Below are 23,494 nucleotides of genomic sequence, written 5' to 3'. Positions count from 1 at the left end.
TTTTTTTTTTTTTTAAAGATTTTATTTATTTGCGAGAGAGAGAATGAGAGACAGAGAGCACGAGAGGGAGGAGGGTGAGAGGGAGAAGCAGACTCCCCGCTGAGCAGGGAGCCCGATGCGGGACTCGATCCCGGGACTCCAGGATCATGACCTGAGCCGAAGGCAGTCGCTTAACCGACTGAGCCACCCAGGCGCCCCATTTTTCTCATCTCTTGAGAAAGGAATAGTAATCGTTCTCCCTCCTAGAATTACCATGAGCATTCAGTGCAATCACGTGTGCAAACTGCTGGCCTGGAACAGTATGTCTGTTCCTTTAATAAATTAATAAACACAGATTTACCATATGATCCAGCAATTCCACGTCTAGGGATATCCCCAATAAAACCAAAAGCAGAGACTCGAACAGGTATTTGTACACTTATGTTCATAATAGCCAAAAGGTGGAAGGAACCCAGGTGTCTCTCGATATATGAATGGATAAACAAAATGTGGTATATACACACAATGCACTATTATTCAGCCTTCAAAAGGGAGGAAATGCTGGGGCGCCTGGGTGGCTCAGTCATTAAGCGTCTGCCTTTGGCTCAGGTCATGATCCCAGGGTCCTGGGATCGAGTCCCGCATCGGGCTCACTGCTCCACGGAGAGCCTGCTTCTCCCTCCCCCACTCCCCCTGCTTGTGTTCCCTCTCTCGCTGTGTCTCTCTCTGTCAAATAAATAAATAGAATCTTTAAAAAAAAAAGGGGGGGGAGGAAATGCTGACACATGATACAACACAGATGAGCCTTGGGGACATTATGCTCAGTGAAAGAAGCCACTCACAAAAGACAATAGTATATGATTCCACTTAGATGAGGTACCTAGAATATGGATCTGTCCGATTCATAGAGACAAACAGTAGAAAGGTTGTTGCCAGAAGCTGAGAGAGGGGAGGAATGGGGAGTTAGTGTGCAAGGGGAGGAGAGTTTTGGTTTTACAAGATGAAAAGAGTTCTGGAGGTGGATGGTGACTAAGATGGTGAATTTTATGTTATGTGTATTTTGCCACAATTTAAAAAAAAAAAGAAAAACCACATGACAGAAACTTCTGTTCATTTCTCTGTTCAATAAACTTGTATTGAACATTCCCCAGATCCTCTGATAGGCACTACTGCTCCCCAGAAGAGCTAGTTAGACACTGGCCCTGCCCTCAGAGGAGGGGCGAGTCAGACATCTACACAATGTGTAACATAAAGTGCAAACAAATAGAGTTCTGGGTGATAAAGACCTATTGGGTGGCCTGAAAAAGTAGCCATCAAGCCTTGGAAGTTTGGGAGGGAGACATCTGAGCAACACTGGGGGCCTGACATTGGTGCTTTCATGGCCTTGCACTTGGCTCCGCTGATCTAGGTGGCAGAGGAGGTCTGCACCAGCAGCCAGATAGGGTCAGAAAAGAGCCGCAGAGAGCTTCTGGGCCTGGTGAGGTGTTTGGACACTCACTTGTAGGCACTGGGGAGTGACTGAGAGGTGCTGAGCCGGGGACTGACTCCATCACACTGGAATGAGAAAAATCACGCAGCAACAAAAGATTAGTGATCCTATTTGTTCATCGTTGTTTCCAGACTACCTAGCAACTGGTAAATAGCCAAAAGTCGAGTGTTTTCAGGCCTGCTCAGAAACAATGATACACATGGGCCTGTGAATCTTCAAATGCTTATTCAGACCCAAATTGCTCATAATCCGAAGGAGTACTTAACTATTTGCACACAAATCTCAGTCTGACATAAACCTGTTACTTTGGGCCACTCCAGCACCAAAGAACATTTCTCTATTCCTTTTTCTCACGGTGTTTCAAATTGAGCTTTATTGATTATGACCTTGCATCTCATCTTAGTTAAGTAGCTTTGAAATTAAAAAGACATAACCATCTTCGCTCAGTGTTCAAGCACCTTGCATACTGCCAGTGAATCAGGAAATGAATACTTCATATAGCCAGCTACACATAAACCTGGAGTTAATTGTCGGGGACCACAGCCCAAACCTTGAAGCTCTTCCCAAAGATCCCCAAGGAATACCCCAAAGCAACCTCAATGCTTTGCTGTACTTCCTGTTTTTACCAGGCTGCAAGGAATTCTCACCAGTTTTTCCAGGACGACCCATTTCCTAAAAACAAATATCCTTCTTAGGCATCTCCCTCTTGTTTGCCATGTCCATACAGAACAAGAATTTGCCAGATGCTTATATGTCTCATATTAGGCAAGGTATCAAAAACCAACAACAGGGCGCCTGGGTGGCTCAGTTGGTTGAGCGACTGCCTTCGGCTCAGGTCATGATCCCGGAGTCCCTGGATCGAGTCCCGCATCGGGCTCCCTGCTCGGCGAGGAGCCTGCTTCTCCCTCTGACCCTCCCCCCTCTCATGTACTCTCTCTCTCTCTCATTCTCGTTCTCTCAAATAAATAAATCTTTAAAAAAAAAAAAACCAACAACAACAAAAACCCCAATCCTTATTTCTCACAGAAATTTCAGAGAATCTGCACCAAATAACCCAGAAAGTGTCTTCTTGCAAACAAGCTGGTATGGTTTTGAGGTTTGTATTGAATGAAGTGAGCAAAAACTAGCAGCTACTCCATGAGCTTTCCAAGTGACAAAGTGTGGGCAGGTTATTTCGCTGCATTTTGTCCCTGGTTGACAGAAGATTCTGACCCTTGCTCTCGTTGTCTAGAACAATGATTCTCAGTTGGGTGATTTTGTGCCCCAGAGATATTTGGCAATGTCTGGAGACATTTTTGATATCATGACTGGGGCTGGGAGAAGTGGGGAAGGGGTGCTACGGGCATCAGGTGGGGAGAGGCCAGGGATGCTGCTAAGCATCCTACAATGCACAGGGCTGCCCCCCTCCCACCCCCAAAGAATTATCCAGTCTAAAATGTCAAAAGTGTCAAAATTAAGAAATTTTGGTCTAGAATTAGAATCCAAACACTGGAGTGCCTAGCATTTAGTCCTCTCAGAAAGTCAAATTTTCTGCCCACCAAAATCATTCTCTTCTTGTAGTCATGGGGGGGGGGGGGTATACCAAAGTGCAAGGTTAGACTACACTTCCCAGCCTCCTTCACAGTTCAGTATGACCATGTGACTCGTTCTCACCAATAGAATGTGACCTGCAGAGATTGCAAGCTGAGGCTTCCAAGAATTGCCTTTCCCCTTCTGCTGGCAAGATATAGATGACCACTAGGCTATGTTAGAACCACATATTTGATCCTGGGTCCCTAAATCACCAAATGGGAAGAGCCACCCATCAACTAAGAGCACATGCTGCAGTCAGTTATGTGAATGAGAAATAAACTGTTCTTATGTTTGAGCCACTATGTATCTTTGGGTCTTTTTGTCATGGTTACTTAGCTCAGCCTATCTAATAAACAGCCATTTCCCAAAAGCCCATTTTGGCCCTAGGTGCCTTGGGGAGCTGAGACCCCTGAATGGGGCAAACATGGTGGGGATCTTTGTCCCTAAAGTTAGCTTGGGTTCCTCCTCCTCTAACAGGTAGGGCTGCATGTGTCAAAGCCCACTGTTGAGCGGCCCTTGCTTTGCTCGGTGCAGCATTGACTCTGGGAGTAAACTGTGGTTATGATCCCAGCTCTGTATGTTATGATCCCAGCTCTGTGTGACTTTGGTTACGTTTGAAAAACCCCTGGGAGGGATTTGGGTGGAGCATTCCTGCCGTGGCTGGCGCAAAATGTTATCAGAAGTGAGGAATGGGTGTTGCTCTGACAGAATGCATAGCCATATGCGCATTCTCTTAAATTGAAATCTTCCCAGTGGCCCATCTTGCCTCTGATTCCTACTGCTCTGAGCCAGGGAATCAGGGTGTAGCCTCGGGGTGTGAGCATTTCCAGAATTCTGTTCCCCCAACCCCTCTCCCACCACTCCTAGCATTGGCAGCGAGGGTTGTCCAAAACGTGACGGGGGAAAATTCTCTGTGCAAGATGTGATAAATCATAAAACATGATGGCTCCTGAAATCTGCTGTGTGCTAAAGTTGGGAAATTTTCAGCAAGATAAACCGACTACCATGTATCTCAATTAATTCCTCTCCAGTTTCTACGGTCTCATCTTAGTTTATTTCGTTCATGGCATTTATCATACTTGTTTCTTGTCCATCTCTCCCACTAGAATGTAAGCTCCCTGAGGGCTGGGATCTTGTCTGTCTTGGTCCCCATCTTGTCCTTCACGTTCAGCGCAGTGTCTGGTGTGACCCCTGCTTGTGATGTGTGCGTGAAAGAGTGCCTTTTGCCAAAGTTTGGACCGTGCTGCGTTTTGCTGAGGGTCCATTCCACTTTTTCTACACATGCGGTGACTTAAGTGTCTGTGGACACTTCTTTGAATCTGCTCTTGCTTCCATCAACCTTGCAGAAGCCCCTTGAAGTCTCTGAGACCAAAGGCAGCTTTCTCCAAATTTCAGTGTGATCTCCCACTGCTTTTTGTTGTTTCAGTGATAAGTGGGAAGAAGGGGATTCCTGGTACAGAGGACTCAAAAGTAGACATAAACTGATAAGACAGTGGCCACTCTTCAGAGATGGTGTTCATAGTCTCCCAAATTTTTCCCATTCATCCCATAAATATTTATTTATGGGCAGGGGCTCTAGTCACTCTCTGAAACCCAAAGTTCCAAGTCCTGATGTTGACCTGTGGGTAGCATTTGCCAACAGTGACTACTCTTTCCTACCTGGAACTCTCTCCATCGTTGGCTTCCACAGAGCAATTATCCTAATCCCTGCTTCTTCCTAATTTTGTTGCAGGGTAGACTGGGGAGACTCCAGGGCCCTGGGGCCTCGACCCAGCCCATCCCAAAGGTGTCACCCAAGGTTCCTGGTCTAGTCATGAGAAAGAACTCAAGGACAGATGTACAACACAGCAGACAAGTGACACAAGTGGGAAAGTTTATAAAAGCAAAAAGTACATTTTGAGATGTGAGGACAAATGAGGGAGAGAGTGAGGAAGGAGAGAGAGAAGAAGGAGAGAGATAGGAGAAAGAGTGTGTGAGCTGTACACCCTGGGGACTGGGTTTCTATCTTTTATTGACAGTAGTTAACTAGGAGGCAGAATATTCATTACTTAGAGGGGAGATTCAGGGTTTCATGCTTTTTCTTCTTTATTTGGTCAGGGGGTTCCTGTCAGGGCAGCCGCCATCTTGGGCCTGTCTGCTTTGATCTGGCTTCTTGTGGAGTGCTGCCCCTACGGGCCTCTGAACTTCCCGAGAGCTGGCCATGGTTTCCTCGTTGTTGACCTCCAGGTATCCTGTTAGAACCTAACTGCCTACTCTAACAGTTTTGCCATTTTCCTCTTTGACGTGGCCTTTAGATTCTCTTCAAACTTCCCCCTTTCTCCTCCAGCACATGAAATGACACAGTGCCCCCACTGACCTGCCCTTGTCCATTTTCTCATCCCAGGTCACCTCATCTACTCACCTGTGTGTTCAGTTACTGCTAAATGTGGTTGTTCTCGACTGCACGTACGTATCCAGTTAGATCAGGGTCCCCTGCCAATTCTGCATCCTCCGCACCTCTCTGATACTACCACTCCATCCTGACTACCCTCGCTTTGGTTCCAGCCTGCATCTCCGTCTCCTTACCTCTAGTTCTGCAGTCCCATTAGCTACCTTCTCATCCCCTCTACAATTATCTTCCCACAACACAGCACTGTCATTTCACTCTCTGACTTGAACTTTTCAACACTTCAATACCTTGACTGCAGGATTAAGCGCTAAATCCTTGTCACCTAAAGCCTTTCATGGCCAGGCCCTTGCCCACCTCTCCAACCTCTCCAACCTCCCCTCCATCCCTTGCACCCATATTCCAACTCTATGGGACCACTGCAGGTGCCTAAAGTGCCAAGCTACAGCATGCGGCTTCCTCATTGCAGAATGCCTCCTCTTAGCCAACCTGGAAAATTCCATCTTTAAAGTTTTACTTTTTAAGTAATCTCTAACCCTGACATGGGACCCTGAGATGAAGCGTTGCATGCTGCACCAACGGAGCCTGTCAGGCACCCGTCACCCATCTTTAAAAAGCATTTCACTTGGGGGCACCCAGGTGGCTCAGTCGGTTAAGCGTCTGCCTTCAGCTCAGGTCATGATCTTGGGGTCCTGGGATCGAGTCCCCTGTCAGGCTCCCTGCTCAGTGGGAAATCTGCTTCTCCCTCTGCCTCTCCTCCCGCTCACGTTTTCTCTCTCAAATAAATAAAATTAAATCTTTTAAAAAATAAATTAAATAAATTCCATGACACATAGTAGGCTTTCAATATATGTCCCATGAATATTATACACACATGAACTCCATGAAAGGGGCACCTTGCTGTTTGGTACATTGGTGTATCCTCAGAGCGTAAAACAATTCCTGCTACATAACAGTCATTCAACAGATATTTGTTGAATCTCTGAGTGAATACAAATAAAAATGTACACACCAAATGTACATCATAGACACAAATTCTAGAGATCGACTTTCCAGGAGGCTATGAACCCATGGAATTTTTCTGCAAAGCAAGCCCAAGGAGACATCACTTCTCCTTCCCCTCAATGGCCAGATACCAGCCGAGCAACGTCAACTGCCTCCTGGGCCTCCCGGATGACTCACTGGAGAGCTTTCTTGGGGAGGAGTGGGAGGAGATGATGGTTGACAAAAATAACCACAAACACTTGAAGCATCATCAAGCCTCTGTCTGTGGGGTGAACAACAGGGGCGGATCTCAAGGTTTCTTCCAGGCAGGGCAAGGCAGTACCCATCCTTCCAGCACAAGTGACTGTTAAACACTCCCAAGGTCAGAGAGTCAGACAAACCTAGGGTCCATGAAATGAAACAGCCCCTGCTCCTAAGCAGTTAGCCACTGGTGTTTTATGTGCACGTTCTTTGTAAACTGTGAAGGAAACACATGTGAGCAGCGATTATGAAACATCATTAAGTTGATCATTCCCTCTGTGTCTTTTTACATTTTTACAAAGGGCTTTCCCATACGTTATCTCATTTGAGATCACACCAACCAGGAGAGAAGGGCAATTTTACAGATGAAGAGAAAGACTCAGAGAGAATCCATGACTTACAGAGAGCATAATTCTCAAAGTGGTCCAAAGACCAGCAGCATCAGCATCACCTGGGAACTTGCTAGACAGGCAGGTACCAAAGCCCAGAGAAGTTAAACCACCTACTGGAGGTCACACAGCTGGTAAGTGGTTGAGCAGGAAGCTACAACCAGGCCAGCTCAAGCCCTGGAGCTCTCACCACCCATACCACTATGGCAGGTTAAGAAGGAAGGCTGGGACAGGCCCCTGTGACAAGTCACATGGGTCTCTCCCCTAAGGCCCAGGCTGCTGGGAAGAATCCCAGGTTGGGGGTTAAGAGCCTAGGATCCGGGGCACCTGGGTGGCTCAGATGGTTGAGCATCTGCCTTTGGCTCAGGTCATGATCTCTAGGTCCTGGGATCGAGCCCAGCGCCGGGCTCCCGGCTCAGCGGGGAGTCTGCTTCTCCCTCTCCCTCTGCCTCTCCCCCGGGCTCATGCTCTTCCTCTCTCTGTATCTCTGTCTCAAATAAGATATTTAAAAAAAAAAAAAAAAAAAAAAAGAGCCTCGGATCTGCTAGTCTCCAACTGGCTGGGGAGCTTCCAGCACAGTCATCCCATTGCACTTGGCCTCTGACAGCTCTAAGAGTCAAGACAGATTATGGATGGGGAAGTGCTTTGGAAAATCATAACATACATCAGAAAGAAGTGAAGTGCTGTTTGGATTTTCAAGACTGGTGCATAGATCATGCCTGTTGTCTCCCGGCACCTCAGAACTTGGGACTGGCTCCAGGCTCCTGGCTCACAGAGGGCCTGGGCTGGTGGAGGTCTTGCTTTCTGTTGTGTCTCTTCAAACACCCACAGGTGCCCCGCAGAGAGGGCAGGGAGTTGCAGCCCAGTGCTGGCCCCTTGTGGGGACTGTCCTCTATTGCCTGCGGTGTTACGTGGGTTATGTGGGTTATCCATGAGAAAGGGAAGAGCACAATGAAAGAGCACAGGCAGAACAGTGGTCTCCCACAGACGTCCACATCCTGTTCTCCAGAACTATTGAATATGTTACCTGACAGGACAAAGAGACACTGCAGATGGGATTAAGTTAAGGATCTTGAGATGGGAAGATTATCCTGGAATATGTGGGTGGGCCCGATGTAATCACAAGGGTCCTTATAAGAGGGAAGCAGGAAGGTCAGAGAGAGGAGATGTGACAACAGAAAGACAGATCCAAGTGATGTAGTTGTTGGAAGAGGGGCGTGAGCCAAGGAATGTGGGCAGCCTCTAGAAGCTGAGAAAGGACACAGATGAGCCTCCCGAAGAAACGCAACTCTGCCAACACCTTGATTTTGCCCAGTAAGACCCATGTCGGTCGTCTGACCTCCAGAACTGGAACTTAAAAAAATTATGTTCTTTTAGGCCACCAAGTTTGTGGTGATTTGTTATAGCAACAAGAGGAAATGAATACGACAATCCCATAGAAAATGGACAAAACACATGAACAGGCATTTAAGAGAAAAGGAAATGCATGGGCTGGCAAACCAATGAAGAGATAGTCAACATGTCTTAGCTCGGGCTGCCATAACAAATTGCCATGGATTGGGTGGCTCAGAATAGACATCCCCATCCCAAAAGGGGGAAATAGGAAAAAGGGATGGGGTGACAGGTCCTAAGCAAGTCCAAAACCTAGCCTATGGTACTTTGTCATGGCAGCCTAAGCTGATTAGGACACCAGTTATTGAGGAGATGCAAATTAAGGCCCCAGCAAGATTCCATTTTAATTGGCAAAGTAATTGGGAAAAAAATGAATACGCCTATCAATAACCAGCATGGGAGAGAAGAAGATACAGATCAGGGGAGGGATCTCTCATATGATGCCGGGGGCGGGGCAACACTTTGGTGGGAAACAATCCAGCTTTAATCCTAAAGCTAAACAGTTCCACTCACAGAGCTATACCAGGTGTATGACAAGAACACACAAGACCGTTCATAAAAGCACTCTCCACCATATCAAAAGGCTGGAAACAACTTGAAGAGCCATCAATGGGAGAGTGGAGAAATAAACCAAGGGATGTTCATAAATGGACTACAGTACACCATCAAAACGAACGCAGTATAGTGATGGGCTGCAACAGGGAAGATGCTTAGTAATGTAATATTAAGTGAAAATAGTAGCTCTGGAAAAAATTATAGGGCAACGTACCGTTTGATAAAATTAAAGACAATGGAAATGAAAAATAAATAGCCCTTTAGGAACACATATAAATGCAGTACAACTCCCTACAGGATGTGGAAATAGAAGGAATGGGCAAAACAAGATTGGGCATGATTTGAAAAGTTAGAATCTGGACAACAGAGACATTTGAGTTCACTATACTGGTCTCCCTCGTTTTGTGTACGTCTGACATGGCCCATTATACAAAGAAAGTTTAAAATAATATAAAGAGGAAAGCAGGGAATGATGAACACGGGAATCAGGAGTTGGGACAAAGGGCTGGAAGAGAACCCTACGATGAAATGGTTGGCGTGGCTTTGTTCTGTTTTGGGTTCCCGGACACTGATTACACAACTAAACAGCTAGATTAAAGGAAACCGTGCATGGAGCAATGGAGAAATAATTAAAGAAGTAGTGGGGAAAATGCATGAAGTCAGCCTTGTACACAGTTCTTAGCGGCACTTGGTGGATGCGTCCCTCTGGTGTCCTGTTTGCACGGAGGTACTTGGAACTCACGGAGACCTGGCCCCTTGCCCCGCCACGGGCTCTCCTCCTGATCAGGGGCCATTTCTCTCGTCTGCATTCCTGACAGGCCGAGACTATCCTTTCTGGAAAAGGCCTGGGCAAGGTGTCCCAGGGCTTCGAGGTTCCTGGGAAGAGCCAGTGGAATGTTTGGGATCTCACAGAGGTGGTCGGCTTGCACCAGCAGACTTTCAGACTAACATGTAAGGGTTCACGTTCGTCCCCGGCCAGTGTCATCATCAGAGACCCTGACGCATTTACCTGGTCGCCGAAAGAAGGCATCAGGTGTCGGGGGAGCTGCTGAGAGAGAAGCAGGCTAGCAAGGACGGGGGTCTTCCTCCGAAAGAAAACGAACTGAGACGGAGGGCCCCCTTCGGCGCATGCGTGTCCCCGCTGCGCATGCGTGCGTGCGTGCGTGGGTGCGTGCGTGCTTCCAGGGTTCACGCAGGGCCAGTTCTTTTAGCGACGCCCCAAATTCCTCAGTCAAGAAGCGGTTCCGTCTGTTTTTGCAGCCTTAATGAGACCTCGGGAGAGAAAAATTTGCTTCCTTCCTGCCCGTGCCCCAGCTCTTCTCAAAGTGCGGTCCCCAGACACACACACCTGACTGGCAGCGTCCGTATCCCTGGGAACTCATTTAAAATGCCACTGGCCCCGATTTACTGAATCGGAAACGGGGGGTGGCGCTCGGGGGTCTGTGTTTTAACAAGCCCCCCAGGGCACTAGGATGGCTCCTCAAGGTTGAGGATCACTGGTTAATTTATCCCATCCTTGGCCTCCCAGCGTCATCTCCTTCCCCAACAATATTCCACAGGTCATCGCTTTCAGGACCTACTGTCACCTAATTTGCCCTAAGAAACCCCAACACCGGTCACTCTAATCCCTCCCTTCTTGGCTCTGGCGTTGAGCTGCCAGGAGATGCTGGAGCAAACCTCACGCAAACAGGATGGTACTCCAGCTCCCGGCTCCCAGGCTGCCGACCCGTCCATCCAGCCCCATGACCCTGCTTCCATCTGTCCCAGACAGCCCCCAGACCCATTCCTGTCAGCTGCGGTCCCGCCGCTGGTGCCCTGCCTTCTCCACTGGCATTTTAGCAGGAAGTTTCTACCTCATTGAAAAAGAAAAAAAGAAGACCCATTCTGGGTCACCTCCCACCCACCTTACCAGAGGCCTCAGCCCCCTCCCCTCCTGTCCCTGCTCCTACCTGAGTCCTTTCCGCAAATTCAAAGACAAACAGCAACTACATGGCAACATTTTCAAGCAGAAGTGTTTAAAATATACATCAAGCGTCTATATTCTCTAAAGCAGTATAGACTTGGTTTTGAATTCCAGATCTTGGGCGCCTGGGTGGCTCAGTTGGTTAAGCGACTGCCTTCAGCTCAGGTATTGATCCCGGAGTCCCGGTATCGAGTCCCGGGATCGAGTCCCGCATCGGGCTCCCTGCTCAGCAGGGAGCCTGCTTCTCCCTCTGACCCTCCCCCCTCTCATGTGCTCTCTGTCTCTCTCATTCTCTCTGTCTCAAATAAGTAAAATCTTTGAATTCCAGATCTTTAGTTACTGTCAGGGAGGCACCGGCCAAATTCTTTATTTTTTCTAAACTTCAGCTTCTCTTTAAAAAGGGTTATCATAACACTTTTCGCATGGTTTTTTAAAAAATTGATAAATATAATCAATGTAAAACCTATCATGGCAATAAGAGATTGATGTATTGAATAAAAGTATTTACTGTTTGCGGCGCCTGGGTGGCTCAGTCGTCGTTAAGCGTCTGCCTTCGGCTCAGGTCATGATCCCAGGATCCTGGGATCCAGCCCCACATCGGGCTCCCTGCTTGGCAGGAAGCCTGCTTCTCCCACTCCCGCTCCCCCTGCTTGTGTTCTCTCTCTCGCTGTGTCTCTCTGTCAAATAAATAAAATAAAATAAAGTATTTACTATTCCATCCATGTATTAGATATTTTGATTTCAACATTTATATAATATGAATGATTTTCAAATTCCATGGGCATCTTATACTTCAAGTTCTTACAACATGAGCAGAAACTGAGATGAATGTTCAAAGGTAAATCATGATGTGAATTCCTTAGTTCCAGGTTTAAAGATGAGAAAAGGACAGTGCTTCCCTTGTTACAAAAATTACTTGCTTATGGGGCACCTGGGTGGCTCAGTCACTTAAGGGTCCAACTCTTGATTTCCGCTCAGGTCATGATCTCAGGGTCATCAGATCCAGCCCCAAGTTAGGCTCCAGGCTGGGCATGGAGCCTGCTTGAGACTCTCTCTCTCTGCCCCTCCCCAACTTCACCCCCCCACACACACACACACCTGCCCCCATGCGCATGCGCGCACTCTCTCCCTCTCTAAAAATACATACATACATAAAAATAAAAAAACAAAAAGTACTTGCTTTATTTTTTTAAGATTTTATTTATTTGTCAGAGAGAGAGAGCACAATCAGGGGGAGTAGCCAGCAGAGGGAGAAGGAGGCTCCCCGCCGAGTAAGGAGCCTGACTCAGGACTCGATCCCAAGACCCTGGGATCATGATCCAAGCCGAAAGCAGATGCCTAGCAGACTGAGCCACCCAGGCGTCCCCAAAAAGTAGTTGCATAGGAGAGAATGACCGAAAAGATAAATTCTATGATCTTCTCTTAATAAGGTGATCCATCTCCCTTTAAAAAAAACAACAAAAACCAGCAGTCCCATTCACAAGTTTCTTGAAAGAACAAGCTCCTCGATTCCCTGCAAACTGATTTCCTGAGTCTCATCAGTAGCTTCCGTGTCAACAAATCCCACATGCATTTTAGTGCTCTTTGTGGTTCATTCAATCATTTTATTGAGCGCCTGCCATGTACAGACTTCCTGACGCTAGGCTAACACATTGGAGGCGGCCATGTGTACCTTTTTTTCATTCGACAAGTATTTTCTGAGCTCCTCCAATATGCCAGGCACTGTGTTCGGTAGGCACTGGTGGACAACCTGCCCTTCGGGGGCTTACAGGTCATTACAGCGATGTCTGGTACAGGCAGTGGGACTTGAAGAAGAAAGATGGACACCTAACTTTAGCTGGTGGGAGGCAAGAGAAACTCAGAAGCCATCCCTGAGGAAGTGACATCCAAATTTAGTCTAAAGGATAAGACTAATGAGGGGATGAAGAAGGATGCTTCAGGCAGAACGGCACAGGCCAATTAACAGGAGAAACATAGTACAAGATAGGCTATGGGGGCGCCTGGGTGGCTCAGTTGGTTAAGCGACTGCCTTCGGCTCAGGTCATGATCCTGGAGTCCCGGGATCGAGTCCCGCATCGGACTCCCTGCTCAGCAGGGAGCCTGCTTCTCCCTCTGACCCTCCCCCCTCTCATGTGCTCTCTGTCTCTCTCATTCTCTCTGTCTCAAATAAATAAATAAAATCTTAAAAAAAAAAAATATGAACTTTAAAAAAAAAAAAAAGATAGGCTATGGTATTCGCAGGGAATCAGAGTCACAAAAAGGAGGGTGCGGGAGGCATTCAAACTGGATCTTCAGGGATGACCAGGCATCTGTTAAGGAGGTGAAGACATCCCAGGAAGACAGTGCTGTATGTGCGAAAGTGCAAAGTATATGCCATCTTGGGAGAGGTGTAAGTAATACATGGGATGATGGCTGAAGCATAGAGCATGAGGACAATGTAGCACCTGGGGGACATGAACGCCATGTGTAGTAGTTTGGACTGAAAGTGACAGGAATTCCTGAGGGGGGGGCGGGAGGGTATGAGAGAGAGACAGAGTTAGTTTCCTTTTATAGTGATGGTTCCAACTACCACATGGAAGACACATTAGAAAGAGCAAAACTGGCGGTGGGGAGACAAGTTAGAAAGAAGACTATAGTAATCCACCGATTGGGGCGAAAAATGACAGATCCTCAACAAGGCAGTGGTTGTAGGATGTCATAGCTAAACAGCTGGATCAGTGATATAAAGTAATATTAATAATACAGGCTTCCGAGTCAGGCAGACCTAGGTGTGAATCCCGGTCCTGCCCCTCACTATCTGCGAGCAACCTTAACCTGAGATTCCACTGCCTCACCTGTGAAATCAGGACAATAATAAAATGGACCTCACGGTTGTCGAAAGGGTAACATAGCATGATATACATAAGGAACACAACCGGAGACCAAGCACACCATGAATGTGCAAAATGAGAGCCACCGTCCTTGGCATCATTAACTGGACATGGTTGACCAGATGCACATCTTGAGAGAGACCAGAGACCACAGTGACTGCAGAGTCTCTGGCTGGCCACAACTAGCCGAAAGCAGAGAGAGGACAAGGCAGGTGGGGAAGGAGGCCTGGAAGAGGATGTGCTCATTTGTTGGGTATGAAGTGCCCACGGTTGGATGAGCTAATCCTCCCGTGGTCTTTTGCACTCTGCATCTTGCTGTGTGTGTCAAGGGGGCAAGACCCTGACCACTTTTGACCTGGGCCACTTCTCAGTATTGTCTTTGTGGCGAGCAACCTTGAGAGATGAGGTGGTGTCTCCCTCTAGGCTTGCTTATTGCTCCCTATATGAGCAGTGGATTCCCAAGCTTGGTGTTCCTCGGTGATGCAAACCCACTGCTGTAGAGCATCCATCTGGGCCCATCATGCTGCCCCTGCGGGACTCAGAGGCAAGGGAGATTGAGGCAAATATGCAGCTGCTCATGCCATGTGCTGTGTGTGCCTGAGTAATAAAGTCTGGTGTCTCTGATCCCAGAGTCTCATGTCTTCTGCCAGCATCAAGGAATCAGTGACAGGTTAATTTATTAGCTTCTGAGTTAGAAAGAGAAACTTGGAGTCATCCATGTGTGCGAGGCAGGTAAAGCCATGAGTATAAACAACAACACCTGGGAAGAGGTCAGGGGTGCACTCTGGGTAACACCAACAAGGAAAGGATGAGGGTAAGAAAAGGAGCTCCCAGATGACCTCAAGAAAGAAACTTAGAGGGGAGTAATGCCTTACAAGCCAAGGGAGTAGAGTTTCAAAGTAGGCAACAGGAAGCGATACTGCTTAAAAGTCAAAGTGATGAAGACTGGGGGCTCCGGGGTGGCTCAGTCAGTTAAGCGGGTGACTCTTGATATTGGCTCAGGTCATGATCTTGGGGTCATGGGATCAAGCCCAGCATTGGGCTCTGCACTGGGTAAGGAGCCGGCTTAAGATTCTCTCTCTCGGGGCGCCTGGGGGGCTCAGTCGTTAAGCTGCCTTCGGCTCAGGTCATGGTCCCAGGGTCCTGGGATCGAGCCCCGCATCGGGCTCCCTGCTCGGCGGGAAGCCTGCCTCTCCCCCCTCCACTCCCCCTGCCTGTGCTCCTCTCTCACTGTGTCTCTCTCTGTCAAATAAATAAATAATAAAATCTTTAAAAAAAAAAAAAAAGATTCTCTCTCTCCGGGCGCCTGGTGGCTCAGCTGGTTGGACATCTGCCTTCAGCTCGGGTCATGATCCCGGAGTCCTGGGATGGAGCACCGAGTGGGGCTCCCTGCTCAGTGGGGAGTCCGCTTCTAGCTCTTCCTCTGCCCCTCCCCACCACTTGTTCTCATTCTCTCTCTCAAATAAAGAAATGGAATCTTTAAAAAAAAAAAAAAATTCTCTCTCTCCCTCTGCCCTTCCCCCCACTGTGCACGCTCTCTCTCTCAAAAAAAAGAAGTGGCCACTGAACTTAGCAACTAAGTCACTAGCAGAGACATTTCAATGACATAGTGTGGCCAGAGTGGACGAGGAGTAAATGGAGGTAAACATCTTAAATAAATAGTTTCTGAAAAGCTTAGCTGAAAAGGAAAGAGAGAGGTGGGGCACTGGTGACCGGAGGGGACAGAGGCAAATGAAAATTTTCTCTGTAAACAGACGAGAGAGATTTGAGCAGATTATACACTAAAGAGAACAAGCCACGAAGGAGGGAAAAGTTGAGTAAAAAATTAAGAGCAAGGGGCGCCTGGGTGGCTCAGTTGGTTAAGCATCTGCCTTCGGCTCAGGTCATGATCCTGGGGTCCTGGGATGGAGCCCCACGTCACATCAGCTCCCTGCTCAGCAGGGAGTCTGCTTCTCCCTCCCCCTGCTCGTGCTGTCTCTCTCGCTCTCTCTCTCAAATAAATAAAGTCTTTAAAAAAAATTTTTTTTTAAATTAAGAGCAAGGAGAAGAAAGATGGAACCAGGTGTTGGAAGAAGAGGAAGAGGATGACTTTCAGACCCGAGGCGAGGGACTGGCCAGGACCCTCCTCCACTGACATGGCATTTGCCCCAACCACACACACAAGCAGGCCAGCCTGCCAGCTCAGATTGTGATCTGCCTCCAGGTGAGTGGACCCTCCAGGGTCCCTAGGGAGGGGCCTGGGCAGCAAGTGTCCCTGGTGCCCCCCTTACCTGGCAGTCCTGCAGGTATCCACGTGTTTCCCAGCCTGGGCTCTTTGGAGATGCCCACAGCTGTATTCTACACACAAAGGGTCCAGGCAAGTTGGGAAGGTGTTGCTCCCAGGCCTGTGAAGCCAGCTTCCAGGAAGACTGAGTGCTCTCTGCCGGGAGGATGGGATTTTGGGAGCCGGACGTCCACAGGAAAGAGAAGCCTGCTGTTGGAGATACAAGGCCTCATCCTCCAGGTCCTCGGGGTTGGTGGCACAAACACCTATGGGAAGACCCAGGGATGCTCACAGAGGGAAAGGAACTGTCCTCTGCAGCATACCTGCACTCTGTTTGGAGTTTCTGCACCCCCTCAGCTTATTCTCCCAATTCTTGACATAGCGTTCTCACCTCAACTGGACAGAGGAAGGAGCTGAGGGCTTGCCTGATGCCCGGGGCGCAGTGTGTGCTGGGCTCCAGCTCTCTATGACTTCTATCCCTGTGGCTCACCCTGCCCTCTCCACGAAAGCAGCAGCAAGTGCCTGGGTCAGGGGCAAGCACACACCACTGCTAGTCCTCCTGCAGCCCGACAGATGACACCAGGACAGCCACCACCGCCTCCCAGCATGCTCTGTGCCCTGTGCCAGGGAAGGTCCCCCGAATGCCTTAGCCTTCTCTCTTGCAGGGCCCTGGTTGGCTTCCCAAGCAGCATCAGACTTCAGGGGGTCTGATCCCTTATGTGTCAGGCCTGGCAGAGGGAGGGGGCCAGCAGGACTGTGCAGTGGGACCTCCCTGCAGGCACGCCTCTGCTTTTTTTTGCACGGGATGACCACGAAGAACCTTCTGCGGAGGTGTGAGAGTAAGAACAAGAGAAGACAGCAATTCTTGACACCCTGATGGTCCAGACCCTTTAAAAGACTGCTGGAAGCACCAGACGGACTCTCTCCATAAAGGGCACGCACACAACACACAACCTTGCACGTAGTTTCTGGCTTTGAACACCACCAACCACCGCCCTCCCCCCTGACCCCCGGGGCAGGCGAGGTGTCAAAGGAGCGTATATCAGAATCAGCCCAGAGGCTGGCTAAAAATGCAGATCCCCGGGCCCCACCGCGGAGCTTCTCATTCAGTGGGTCTGGGGCCAGGCCCAGGAGCCTGCGCTTTTAACCGGCACCTCAGATGACTCGGGCGCCGATGCGCAGCGGAGCCCACTTTGAGAAACCCGACTCTGGGGCTGAGACCCACCCCCCAAGCTCCGAAGTTTCCCCATCTCGTCGGGCGCACGGGCCGCCTCCCCTCACCTCCCGCGGGCCTCACCCTCGCGCGCGGAAGCATCTGGGGAACCTGCCAGGGACCCAGAGCGAGGGTCCCCGAGGCCTGCTCGCCCCCGTCGCCAGCGCACCACGGCCCCGGGAGGCGCAGCGCGGCGGCCGGCAGGGGGCGCGGTGCCGGGGACGACGCCGGAGGGGTGCCCGGAGGCCCCAGCCCGGAGCCGAGCGGCGGGAGGGAGAGGGGCGGGGAGCGCAGGGGAGGAGGGGAGGGAGGCGAGAGGCGCGCGGCGGCGCGGAGCCGGGCGCGGGCGCGGGGGCGGGGGCGGGAGCCGGAGCGGGAGCCGGAGCCGGGGGGCGGGGCGGGCCGGGGCGGGGCCGGCGGACGGCGAGCGCCCGGGGAGCGCGCCCGGGGAGCGCGGAAGGAGGAGCGAGGGGAGCGCGGGCAGCCGCTCGCCCCCGCCCCCGCGCCGCCCGCGCGCAACAGTTCCCCCAAAGTTGCCTCGCGGGAGGCGGGCGCGCCGGGGCGGCCGAGGGGCGGGCAGCGGGCCGGGGACGCGGCGTCGCGGCCGGGCGCGGGCAGTGCCGGCGGGCGGCGGCGGCATGGGCACCCGGCAGACCAAGGGCAGCCTGGCCGAGAGAGCCAGCCCCGGCGCGGCGCCCGGCCCCCGCCGCGAACGGCCGGACTTCTGGGCGTCGCTGCTGCTGCGCGCCGGGGACAAGGCGGGGCGCGCGGGCGCCGGCGCGGGGCTGCCCCCCTACCACCGGCGCGTCGGCATGGTCCAGGAGCTGCTGCGGATGGTGCGCCAGGGCCGGCGGGAGGAGGCGGGGACGCTGCTGCAGCACCTGCGCCAGGTGAGCGCGGGGAGGGCGTGCGGGGGGGGCGCGCCGGCCCCGGGAGCGCCCCGCCCCTTGCCGAGCAGGCCCGGAGCGCCGAGGGCACCGCCCAGGGCCCCCTCTCGCGGGGATGGAGCTGGTCTGGCAGCAGGTGCCTCGGCGCTCCCGCTGAATTTGAGGCCTCGGGGCGGGGCGGAGGAAGGCTGGCCCAGTGAGGCCCGGCTGCAGGGGACCTGTTGGAATAATGTCCCCGCTTCTCTCTCCTCCACACGCGGAGAGGGAGGCAGGTCCCAGGGATGGGCGGTGGGAGCGGATGCGGGGAGGGATGCCTAGTCTGGGCCAGGGCGCTTTTCTTCCTCTCCATCCACTGGCAGTCACCAAGGGTCCTCAAGGAATGCGCAGTCGTCAGTTTCCCCAGGGGGGAGTCCAAGGGCACAGCCCTGGGACTGGTGAGGTGCCAGTCGCGAGGTCATTTGCCCACCCGGGAGGCATCCTGGATTGCGGTTGAGGCAGGAGGCAGCGTTTATCTCCCCTGGTTTACTTGGACAGGTGCTCAGCCAGGAGTCCCTGCTGAACAGTGAAGAGAAGGGAAGGGGGGAGCTGACTTGGTTTCCTATGGGAGTACCTGGCTGCAGGAACTTCAGAAGGCGGCCAGCACTCTGCCTTCAGCCTGTTCCTGTCCCTGTCCCGTTGGTTAGGGACTGACGTTGCAGATCTGGCCAGTCCCCTTTGCTTTGGGGCTGCCCTGGGCGGATGCTGTCATCCACGTCTCTGGCTTGTTTTCCTCCTTCACTTTCTTTTGAGGGAAGTGAGCCCCCTGTTCCATGGATTTTGTTGAGAGAGAGAGAGGCAGGAAGGTGCGTCTCCTGCATCACCAAACAAGTTGTCTTGGCCCAGCTTTGGGGGGTGACCATGTCCAGGTCCCATAGTCCTCCTCTGTGTGGAGTCCACCACAGACCCAGGAGGGGGGACCTCAGGTGGCCTTTCTAAAGTTTCTCTGTCTCTAATGAAAGACGCTGCAGGAGCGCCTTCCTTGTAGGCGCTTCCAAAATCTAATCAGACGCACATCCCTGCAGGATTTTGTAGCACCCTCCTCACACCTTTTGTATCTGGTGAGCTGTTACCGTGGAGTGTGTTCCCAAGGTGTGCGCTGTGCAGGGAGAAGGAAGGGAGAAGGAAGCAGGGGCTTGGGGACTTGGAAGACGTGGGGCTACTGCTCTTGCCTTCTTTTCCATACAGCATCCAGAACAGTGCCTGAGATGCTGCTGGATCCCTAGGTTTCTTCTCTGAATTGAATCATTAAAGAAAGATGACATTATGCATGGTATAACTTCAGCAATGTGTATTTCTCTGTCTTTTGAAAATGGGAAACCAGCGGATGGCCTCTATGGAAACTCTGTTGCTTTCAAACAGAATGATGGATTTTCCAGACCCTCGTATCCCATTGCGCACACCAGATAGTAAGAAGGTTCTACTGCTCCTCCAGTCCCTCTGAAACTGAGTGTGATTGCACATCCTGAGGCTGAACTTCTCCCTGGTTTTTGGAGAGCAGATAAGTTCCTGTGGCCTCTCGGGGTTCTTGAGACAGGGAGCATTTCCTGGGAAATGTTGGTCTTGTCTGCGGCCTGACACGTTTTGTAGTGACAGGACTAGAAGGGCTGATGGGGGGCAGGATGGGGTTAATCAGACTTGCCCCTTTTCTGTGAAAGCAGCAGGATAACTTGCCTTCCAGCGCCTGTGTCAGGCTCCCTTGACCTCTGGTTTGTGGGTGAGGTCCACGGGTCTCTCCCGAGTCTCCCGAGTCAGCGATGGGCCTGCCCGAGGGGCCTGGAGACCTGTCCTGTTGCCTGGAACATACGAATCAGGGCTTCTCCCAGAAATGGTCATGGACCCTGGGCGGTGTGAGAGGGGAGCCCAGGTGTCCAAATGTCCATGAGACACAGAGGCTGTTTTCTAGGACCCTGAGGCTCTTTAGAGGAATGTCGAGCTGGATCTGTGCAAAGAAGTGGCTCTTTCTCCCAAATTGTGTTTCCTTTCCAGTTGGCTCCTCCAGTGTGGAGGTGGTGATGTTCAGAAAGGGAATGAGCAGCCACTGAGAGGCAGCCCCCCCGCCTCCCAGGTGGGTTCGGGTAGGCCTTGAGCTCTAGAGTTGGAGGAGACTTGGGATCTTCGACCCCTGTGGTTCTCAGCCTCAAGTCCCCGAGCATTTTGAGCCCTGAAGGAGCTAGGGACACTCTTCCCAGACCAATGCACCAACACGTACAATCTTGCAAGAATTCCAGAGTGTTCGCAGACCCCAAGTTCAATATGTGCCCCAGTCTGGTACCACGCCTCCCCCACTGTGTGACTTGCTACGGGCTTGGGATTGGAAACAGGGACCTCAGGACCTTGTGTGGCAGTTTGTGGCGGCTGCTGGTGTCACTGCTTCTGAATGCCCCCCTTTCGCCTGTAAGATCTGGAGGGTAGTTTCCCTGATCACAGACTCTTGGGTCAGTCCGTGCTCGGCACTTGCTGGAGAGGTATCAGGAGGCTTTAGTTAATGTTAACGATCCTGAGCTGGGGTTCAGGGGTTCAGGCAGAGTGCCAGGAAGCTGCCCTGAAGGAGTAGAGCGATCTCTCTTTCTGCAGGAGCAGTGTACTCGTGAGAAGAGCCTGGGGCCAAGGATCAGCTCAGGCAGCTTGCCTTCCAGTCCTTAGTCCGCTTTGACCTTGAACCCCAGCAGATAACCTCCCTGAGTTCTGTTTCCTCATTTCCCAAAGAGTAACTGGAGGACTGAGCAGAGCAAATGCTACAAAGTATGTGAGGTTGAGTTGGCTCGCAAATCAAGATACATTCTCATGGCAATGGAACGAAACAAGAGACTCTGCCCTACTTCGGGGCTGGCCAGGCTACGGGTAGGGTCTGTGGTATCCTCTCTCAGGCCAGGCCCAAAGAATTTTTGGATCTTGTCGACCTGGCCAGGGCTCCGTGTGGGTCAAAAGCTCAGGGCATGTTCAGAAGCAGTCTGGCGTGGGGAACACGTGGGGACAAAAGAAGCCAGCTGTGGATAGAGGAGGCCATTCCTCTCCCCATCCCTGGGCTCCATTCCTGCAGGCCTGACCCTTCCCCAGACCCTTCTTCCTAAGCCTTGGGCTCAGGCCTGCCATCTTTAAGGAGCCCTGGGGAAGAAGTGCCTTCAGGCATGGAGAGAAGGCAAATGCCAGGCTATGGGGGAGATGGGCTGTCCCCTCTTCAGCCCAGCGGCCTCTCTGAGGCCCACAGATTGTAGTAGACTGGGTTGTTGGCCAGCCTCATGAGACACTAGAATAAGGGGTCCGTTTCCCCAGGATACACCAAGCTGAACTGGCCCACTTCCTCATGTTCGCCACGCGTCCCTGCTTTCCCTGAAAGACAATCTGATTAGATCAGTTTATTGCCATTCAGTATAGTGCAGCCCTGCTGGGCAGAGCTGTTCCAGGGTTGGCCTGTCCAGTCCCATCCAATGGTGTGGCTTGGGCCTGGACACCTGGTTCAGTCTACTGGCTTTACTCTATACCTGGGAGAATGAGCCACGTCAGCTAATACCAAAAAAAAAAAAAAAAGAACCCTTCCTCCCCCCCTCCCCCCCCGCACCGGGGCCTAGGGTGACTTGCTTCCCAGAGGGGCTCCCTAGGGACCTGGACATTGGACAGGTGTTTCCCACCTGGAGTCAGAAAGATGAACGGAATGGCCTTGAAGATCTCCTTTTTCCTCTGACACCCCACCTAAGAAAATCTCTTTCAGTGAGCTGCTTGGAAGGCCACCAGACACCAAACAGGGAGGCCCCCCACCCTTGCCCTGATCTGATCCTTCCCTGACCTGGAATGCCTTTCCTTGTTTCCAGTGAATGCTCCTTGCCTTTCTGAGGCCAGCTTCCACGTCAGCCCTTGGCTCTGAGATTCACTCGTCTTTTAGGTCCCACAGCACTGGGGAGCAATTAATCATCTGCATATGGTTTTTCACCTGACATCGATTTTGTTGGTCAGACTAAGTCACGTGCTTCCTGAGCGTGGAGACCCCCGCCACCACCGTTGTCCCTGGCATGGTATTGAACACCCGTAGGCCTGTGACATTCTTTAATTAGTCTGTGCACCATGAAGCTATGCATCAGCCCCCACTGTCACTGTGTGTCCTCAGAAACTCTCGAATCCCCAGCCACAGCTCTACATCTGGGGGCTTATCCACTAGGCGCGTTAGTATGGTCGTGAGATCTGACACATTTGCCTCCTATGTGGGTGGATGTCTGGGAGCAGTGTCCTCGGGGCCTGGCTGTCCCTGGCAGCCTGCCAGGGGGTGGTGTTCTTGGAGACAGGAGTGGCCCAGTGCCCGGGCCTCCGTGGGCACCTCGGGGATCCCATCCTACAGGTGCAGTCCAGCGCCTCTGCGGAGGTGGTGGGAGGGGAGCCTGGCCTCCCCGTTCCTGATCTGCTGCTTGTGCTGAATCATGTTCCTTTCATCCGCAAAAGAGAAACCTTCCTTTTTAAAATCCACTGCTCTCTGACTGGGCTGGGTGCAGACATTTCTAGTTTATGAAGATGCAGAAGGAATCCTGTGCCAGGGCCTGCTTTGCTGGTTTACAAGACCGGAGACGCGGCAGCCTCTGTATGGCCCTCCACCACAGCAGGGCTGGGAGCTGGGCAGGAAAGCTCCTGCTTTCTGAAACAAATGTCCACCTCCTCAGAGATAACTAGCCTCTGCTTTGCTCTTTGTCTTCAGGGCTCCCAAAATACCCTGGGGGCCATCCATGGACACCCCACCTTGGTGCACCCCTCTTTGGTGCATGGTGTACCACCCCCCTTCCCCGACGTCATTTCATTTCCCTTCGTGCTTTCCTGGGGCAGATGCCATAGATCACGTTACTGGGCACAGTGGGGTTTCAAGAAATCCTCATCGAATGGGTTTTAGACTTCTTCTCGGGCACACTCCCCCCAGACTGCTGCTCCTGGAACTCTCTCTCAGGAGCCAGCATGGTCTGGCTCAGACTTCTGGAGTGTTTCCACTACAAGCATGGGGCCAGGTTATCCTTCCAGCAACCCGCAGAGTTGATACGGCCGCTGCCCCCGCCCCTTCGAAGGCTGTCAGAGGCTTCTCTGCCCCGCCCCCACTCCTGCAGGTGAGAGCCACCTTGCAGAAGAGTCACCCGGGTGATGAGGATCTTTCTCTGGCTTCCGCACCGGGATATTCAAGGGGTGGGGTCAGCGGCTGAGGAGATCCCCTCCTTCAAGTGGGGATCCCCGCCAGCCATCTGCCCCCCCTTTCCCTCCAAGAGCAGCTCTGTGGGGGACCC

At 51.7% G+C, this 23,494-nt stretch overlaps 1 protein-coding gene, 1 long non-coding RNA gene and 1 other non-coding gene across 5 annotated transcripts in view; 2 read left to right on the top strand and 1 right to left on the bottom strand.

Moving 5' to 3' along the window:
• The window catches only part of LOC102729136 (uncharacterized), a 161,858-nt gene extending 147,349 nt beyond the window's left edge, over positions 1-14,509 (top strand). The window contains exon 4 of the transcript XR_014140614.1: positions 14,498-14,509. This is a non-coding gene — a transcript (uncharacterized LOC102729136). The remainder of the gene's footprint in view (positions 1-14,497) is intronic.
• LOC115941836 (uncharacterized) lies at positions 11,233-17,546 on the bottom strand. Of its 2 annotated transcripts, none has more exons than XR_004076512.2 (3): positions 17,401-17,546; positions 16,111-16,369; positions 11,233-11,647 (listed from the first exon to the last, which is right to left on the bottom strand). It is a non-coding gene; the product is annotated as an uncharacterized LOC115941836 (long non-coding RNA). The 2 variants fall into 2 exon arrangements; XR_004076511.2 differs by lacking the exon at positions 17,401-17,546 and adding an exon at positions 16,495-17,285.
• Positions 17,547-17,797: 251 nt separating this feature from the next.
• LRRC75A (leucine rich repeat containing 75A) overlaps positions 17,798-23,494 on the top strand; it is a 41,918-nt gene continuing 36,221 nt past the window's right edge. Inside the window, exon 1 of one of the 2 annotated variants that reach the window (XM_081805671.1) lies at positions 17,798-18,206. In XM_081805671.1, coding sequence (XP_081661797.1) covers positions 17,955-18,206 — 252 coding nt within the window. In that variant the 5' untranslated portion in view covers positions 17,798-17,954. The remainder of the gene's footprint in view (positions 18,207-23,494) is intronic. The other variant, XM_081805672.1, reaches the window with a different exon arrangement.

Source organism: Leptonychotes weddellii, chromosome 15 (genome assembly GCF_054177405.1).
Source record: "Leptonychotes weddellii isolate Sample4059 chromosome 15, ASM5417740v2, whole genome shotgun sequence".
In the NCBI taxonomy this organism is placed as follows: Eukaryota; Metazoa; Chordata; class Mammalia; order Carnivora; family Phocidae; genus Leptonychotes; species Leptonychotes weddellii.
This window is presented reverse-complemented; position numbering and strand designations above follow the sequence as displayed.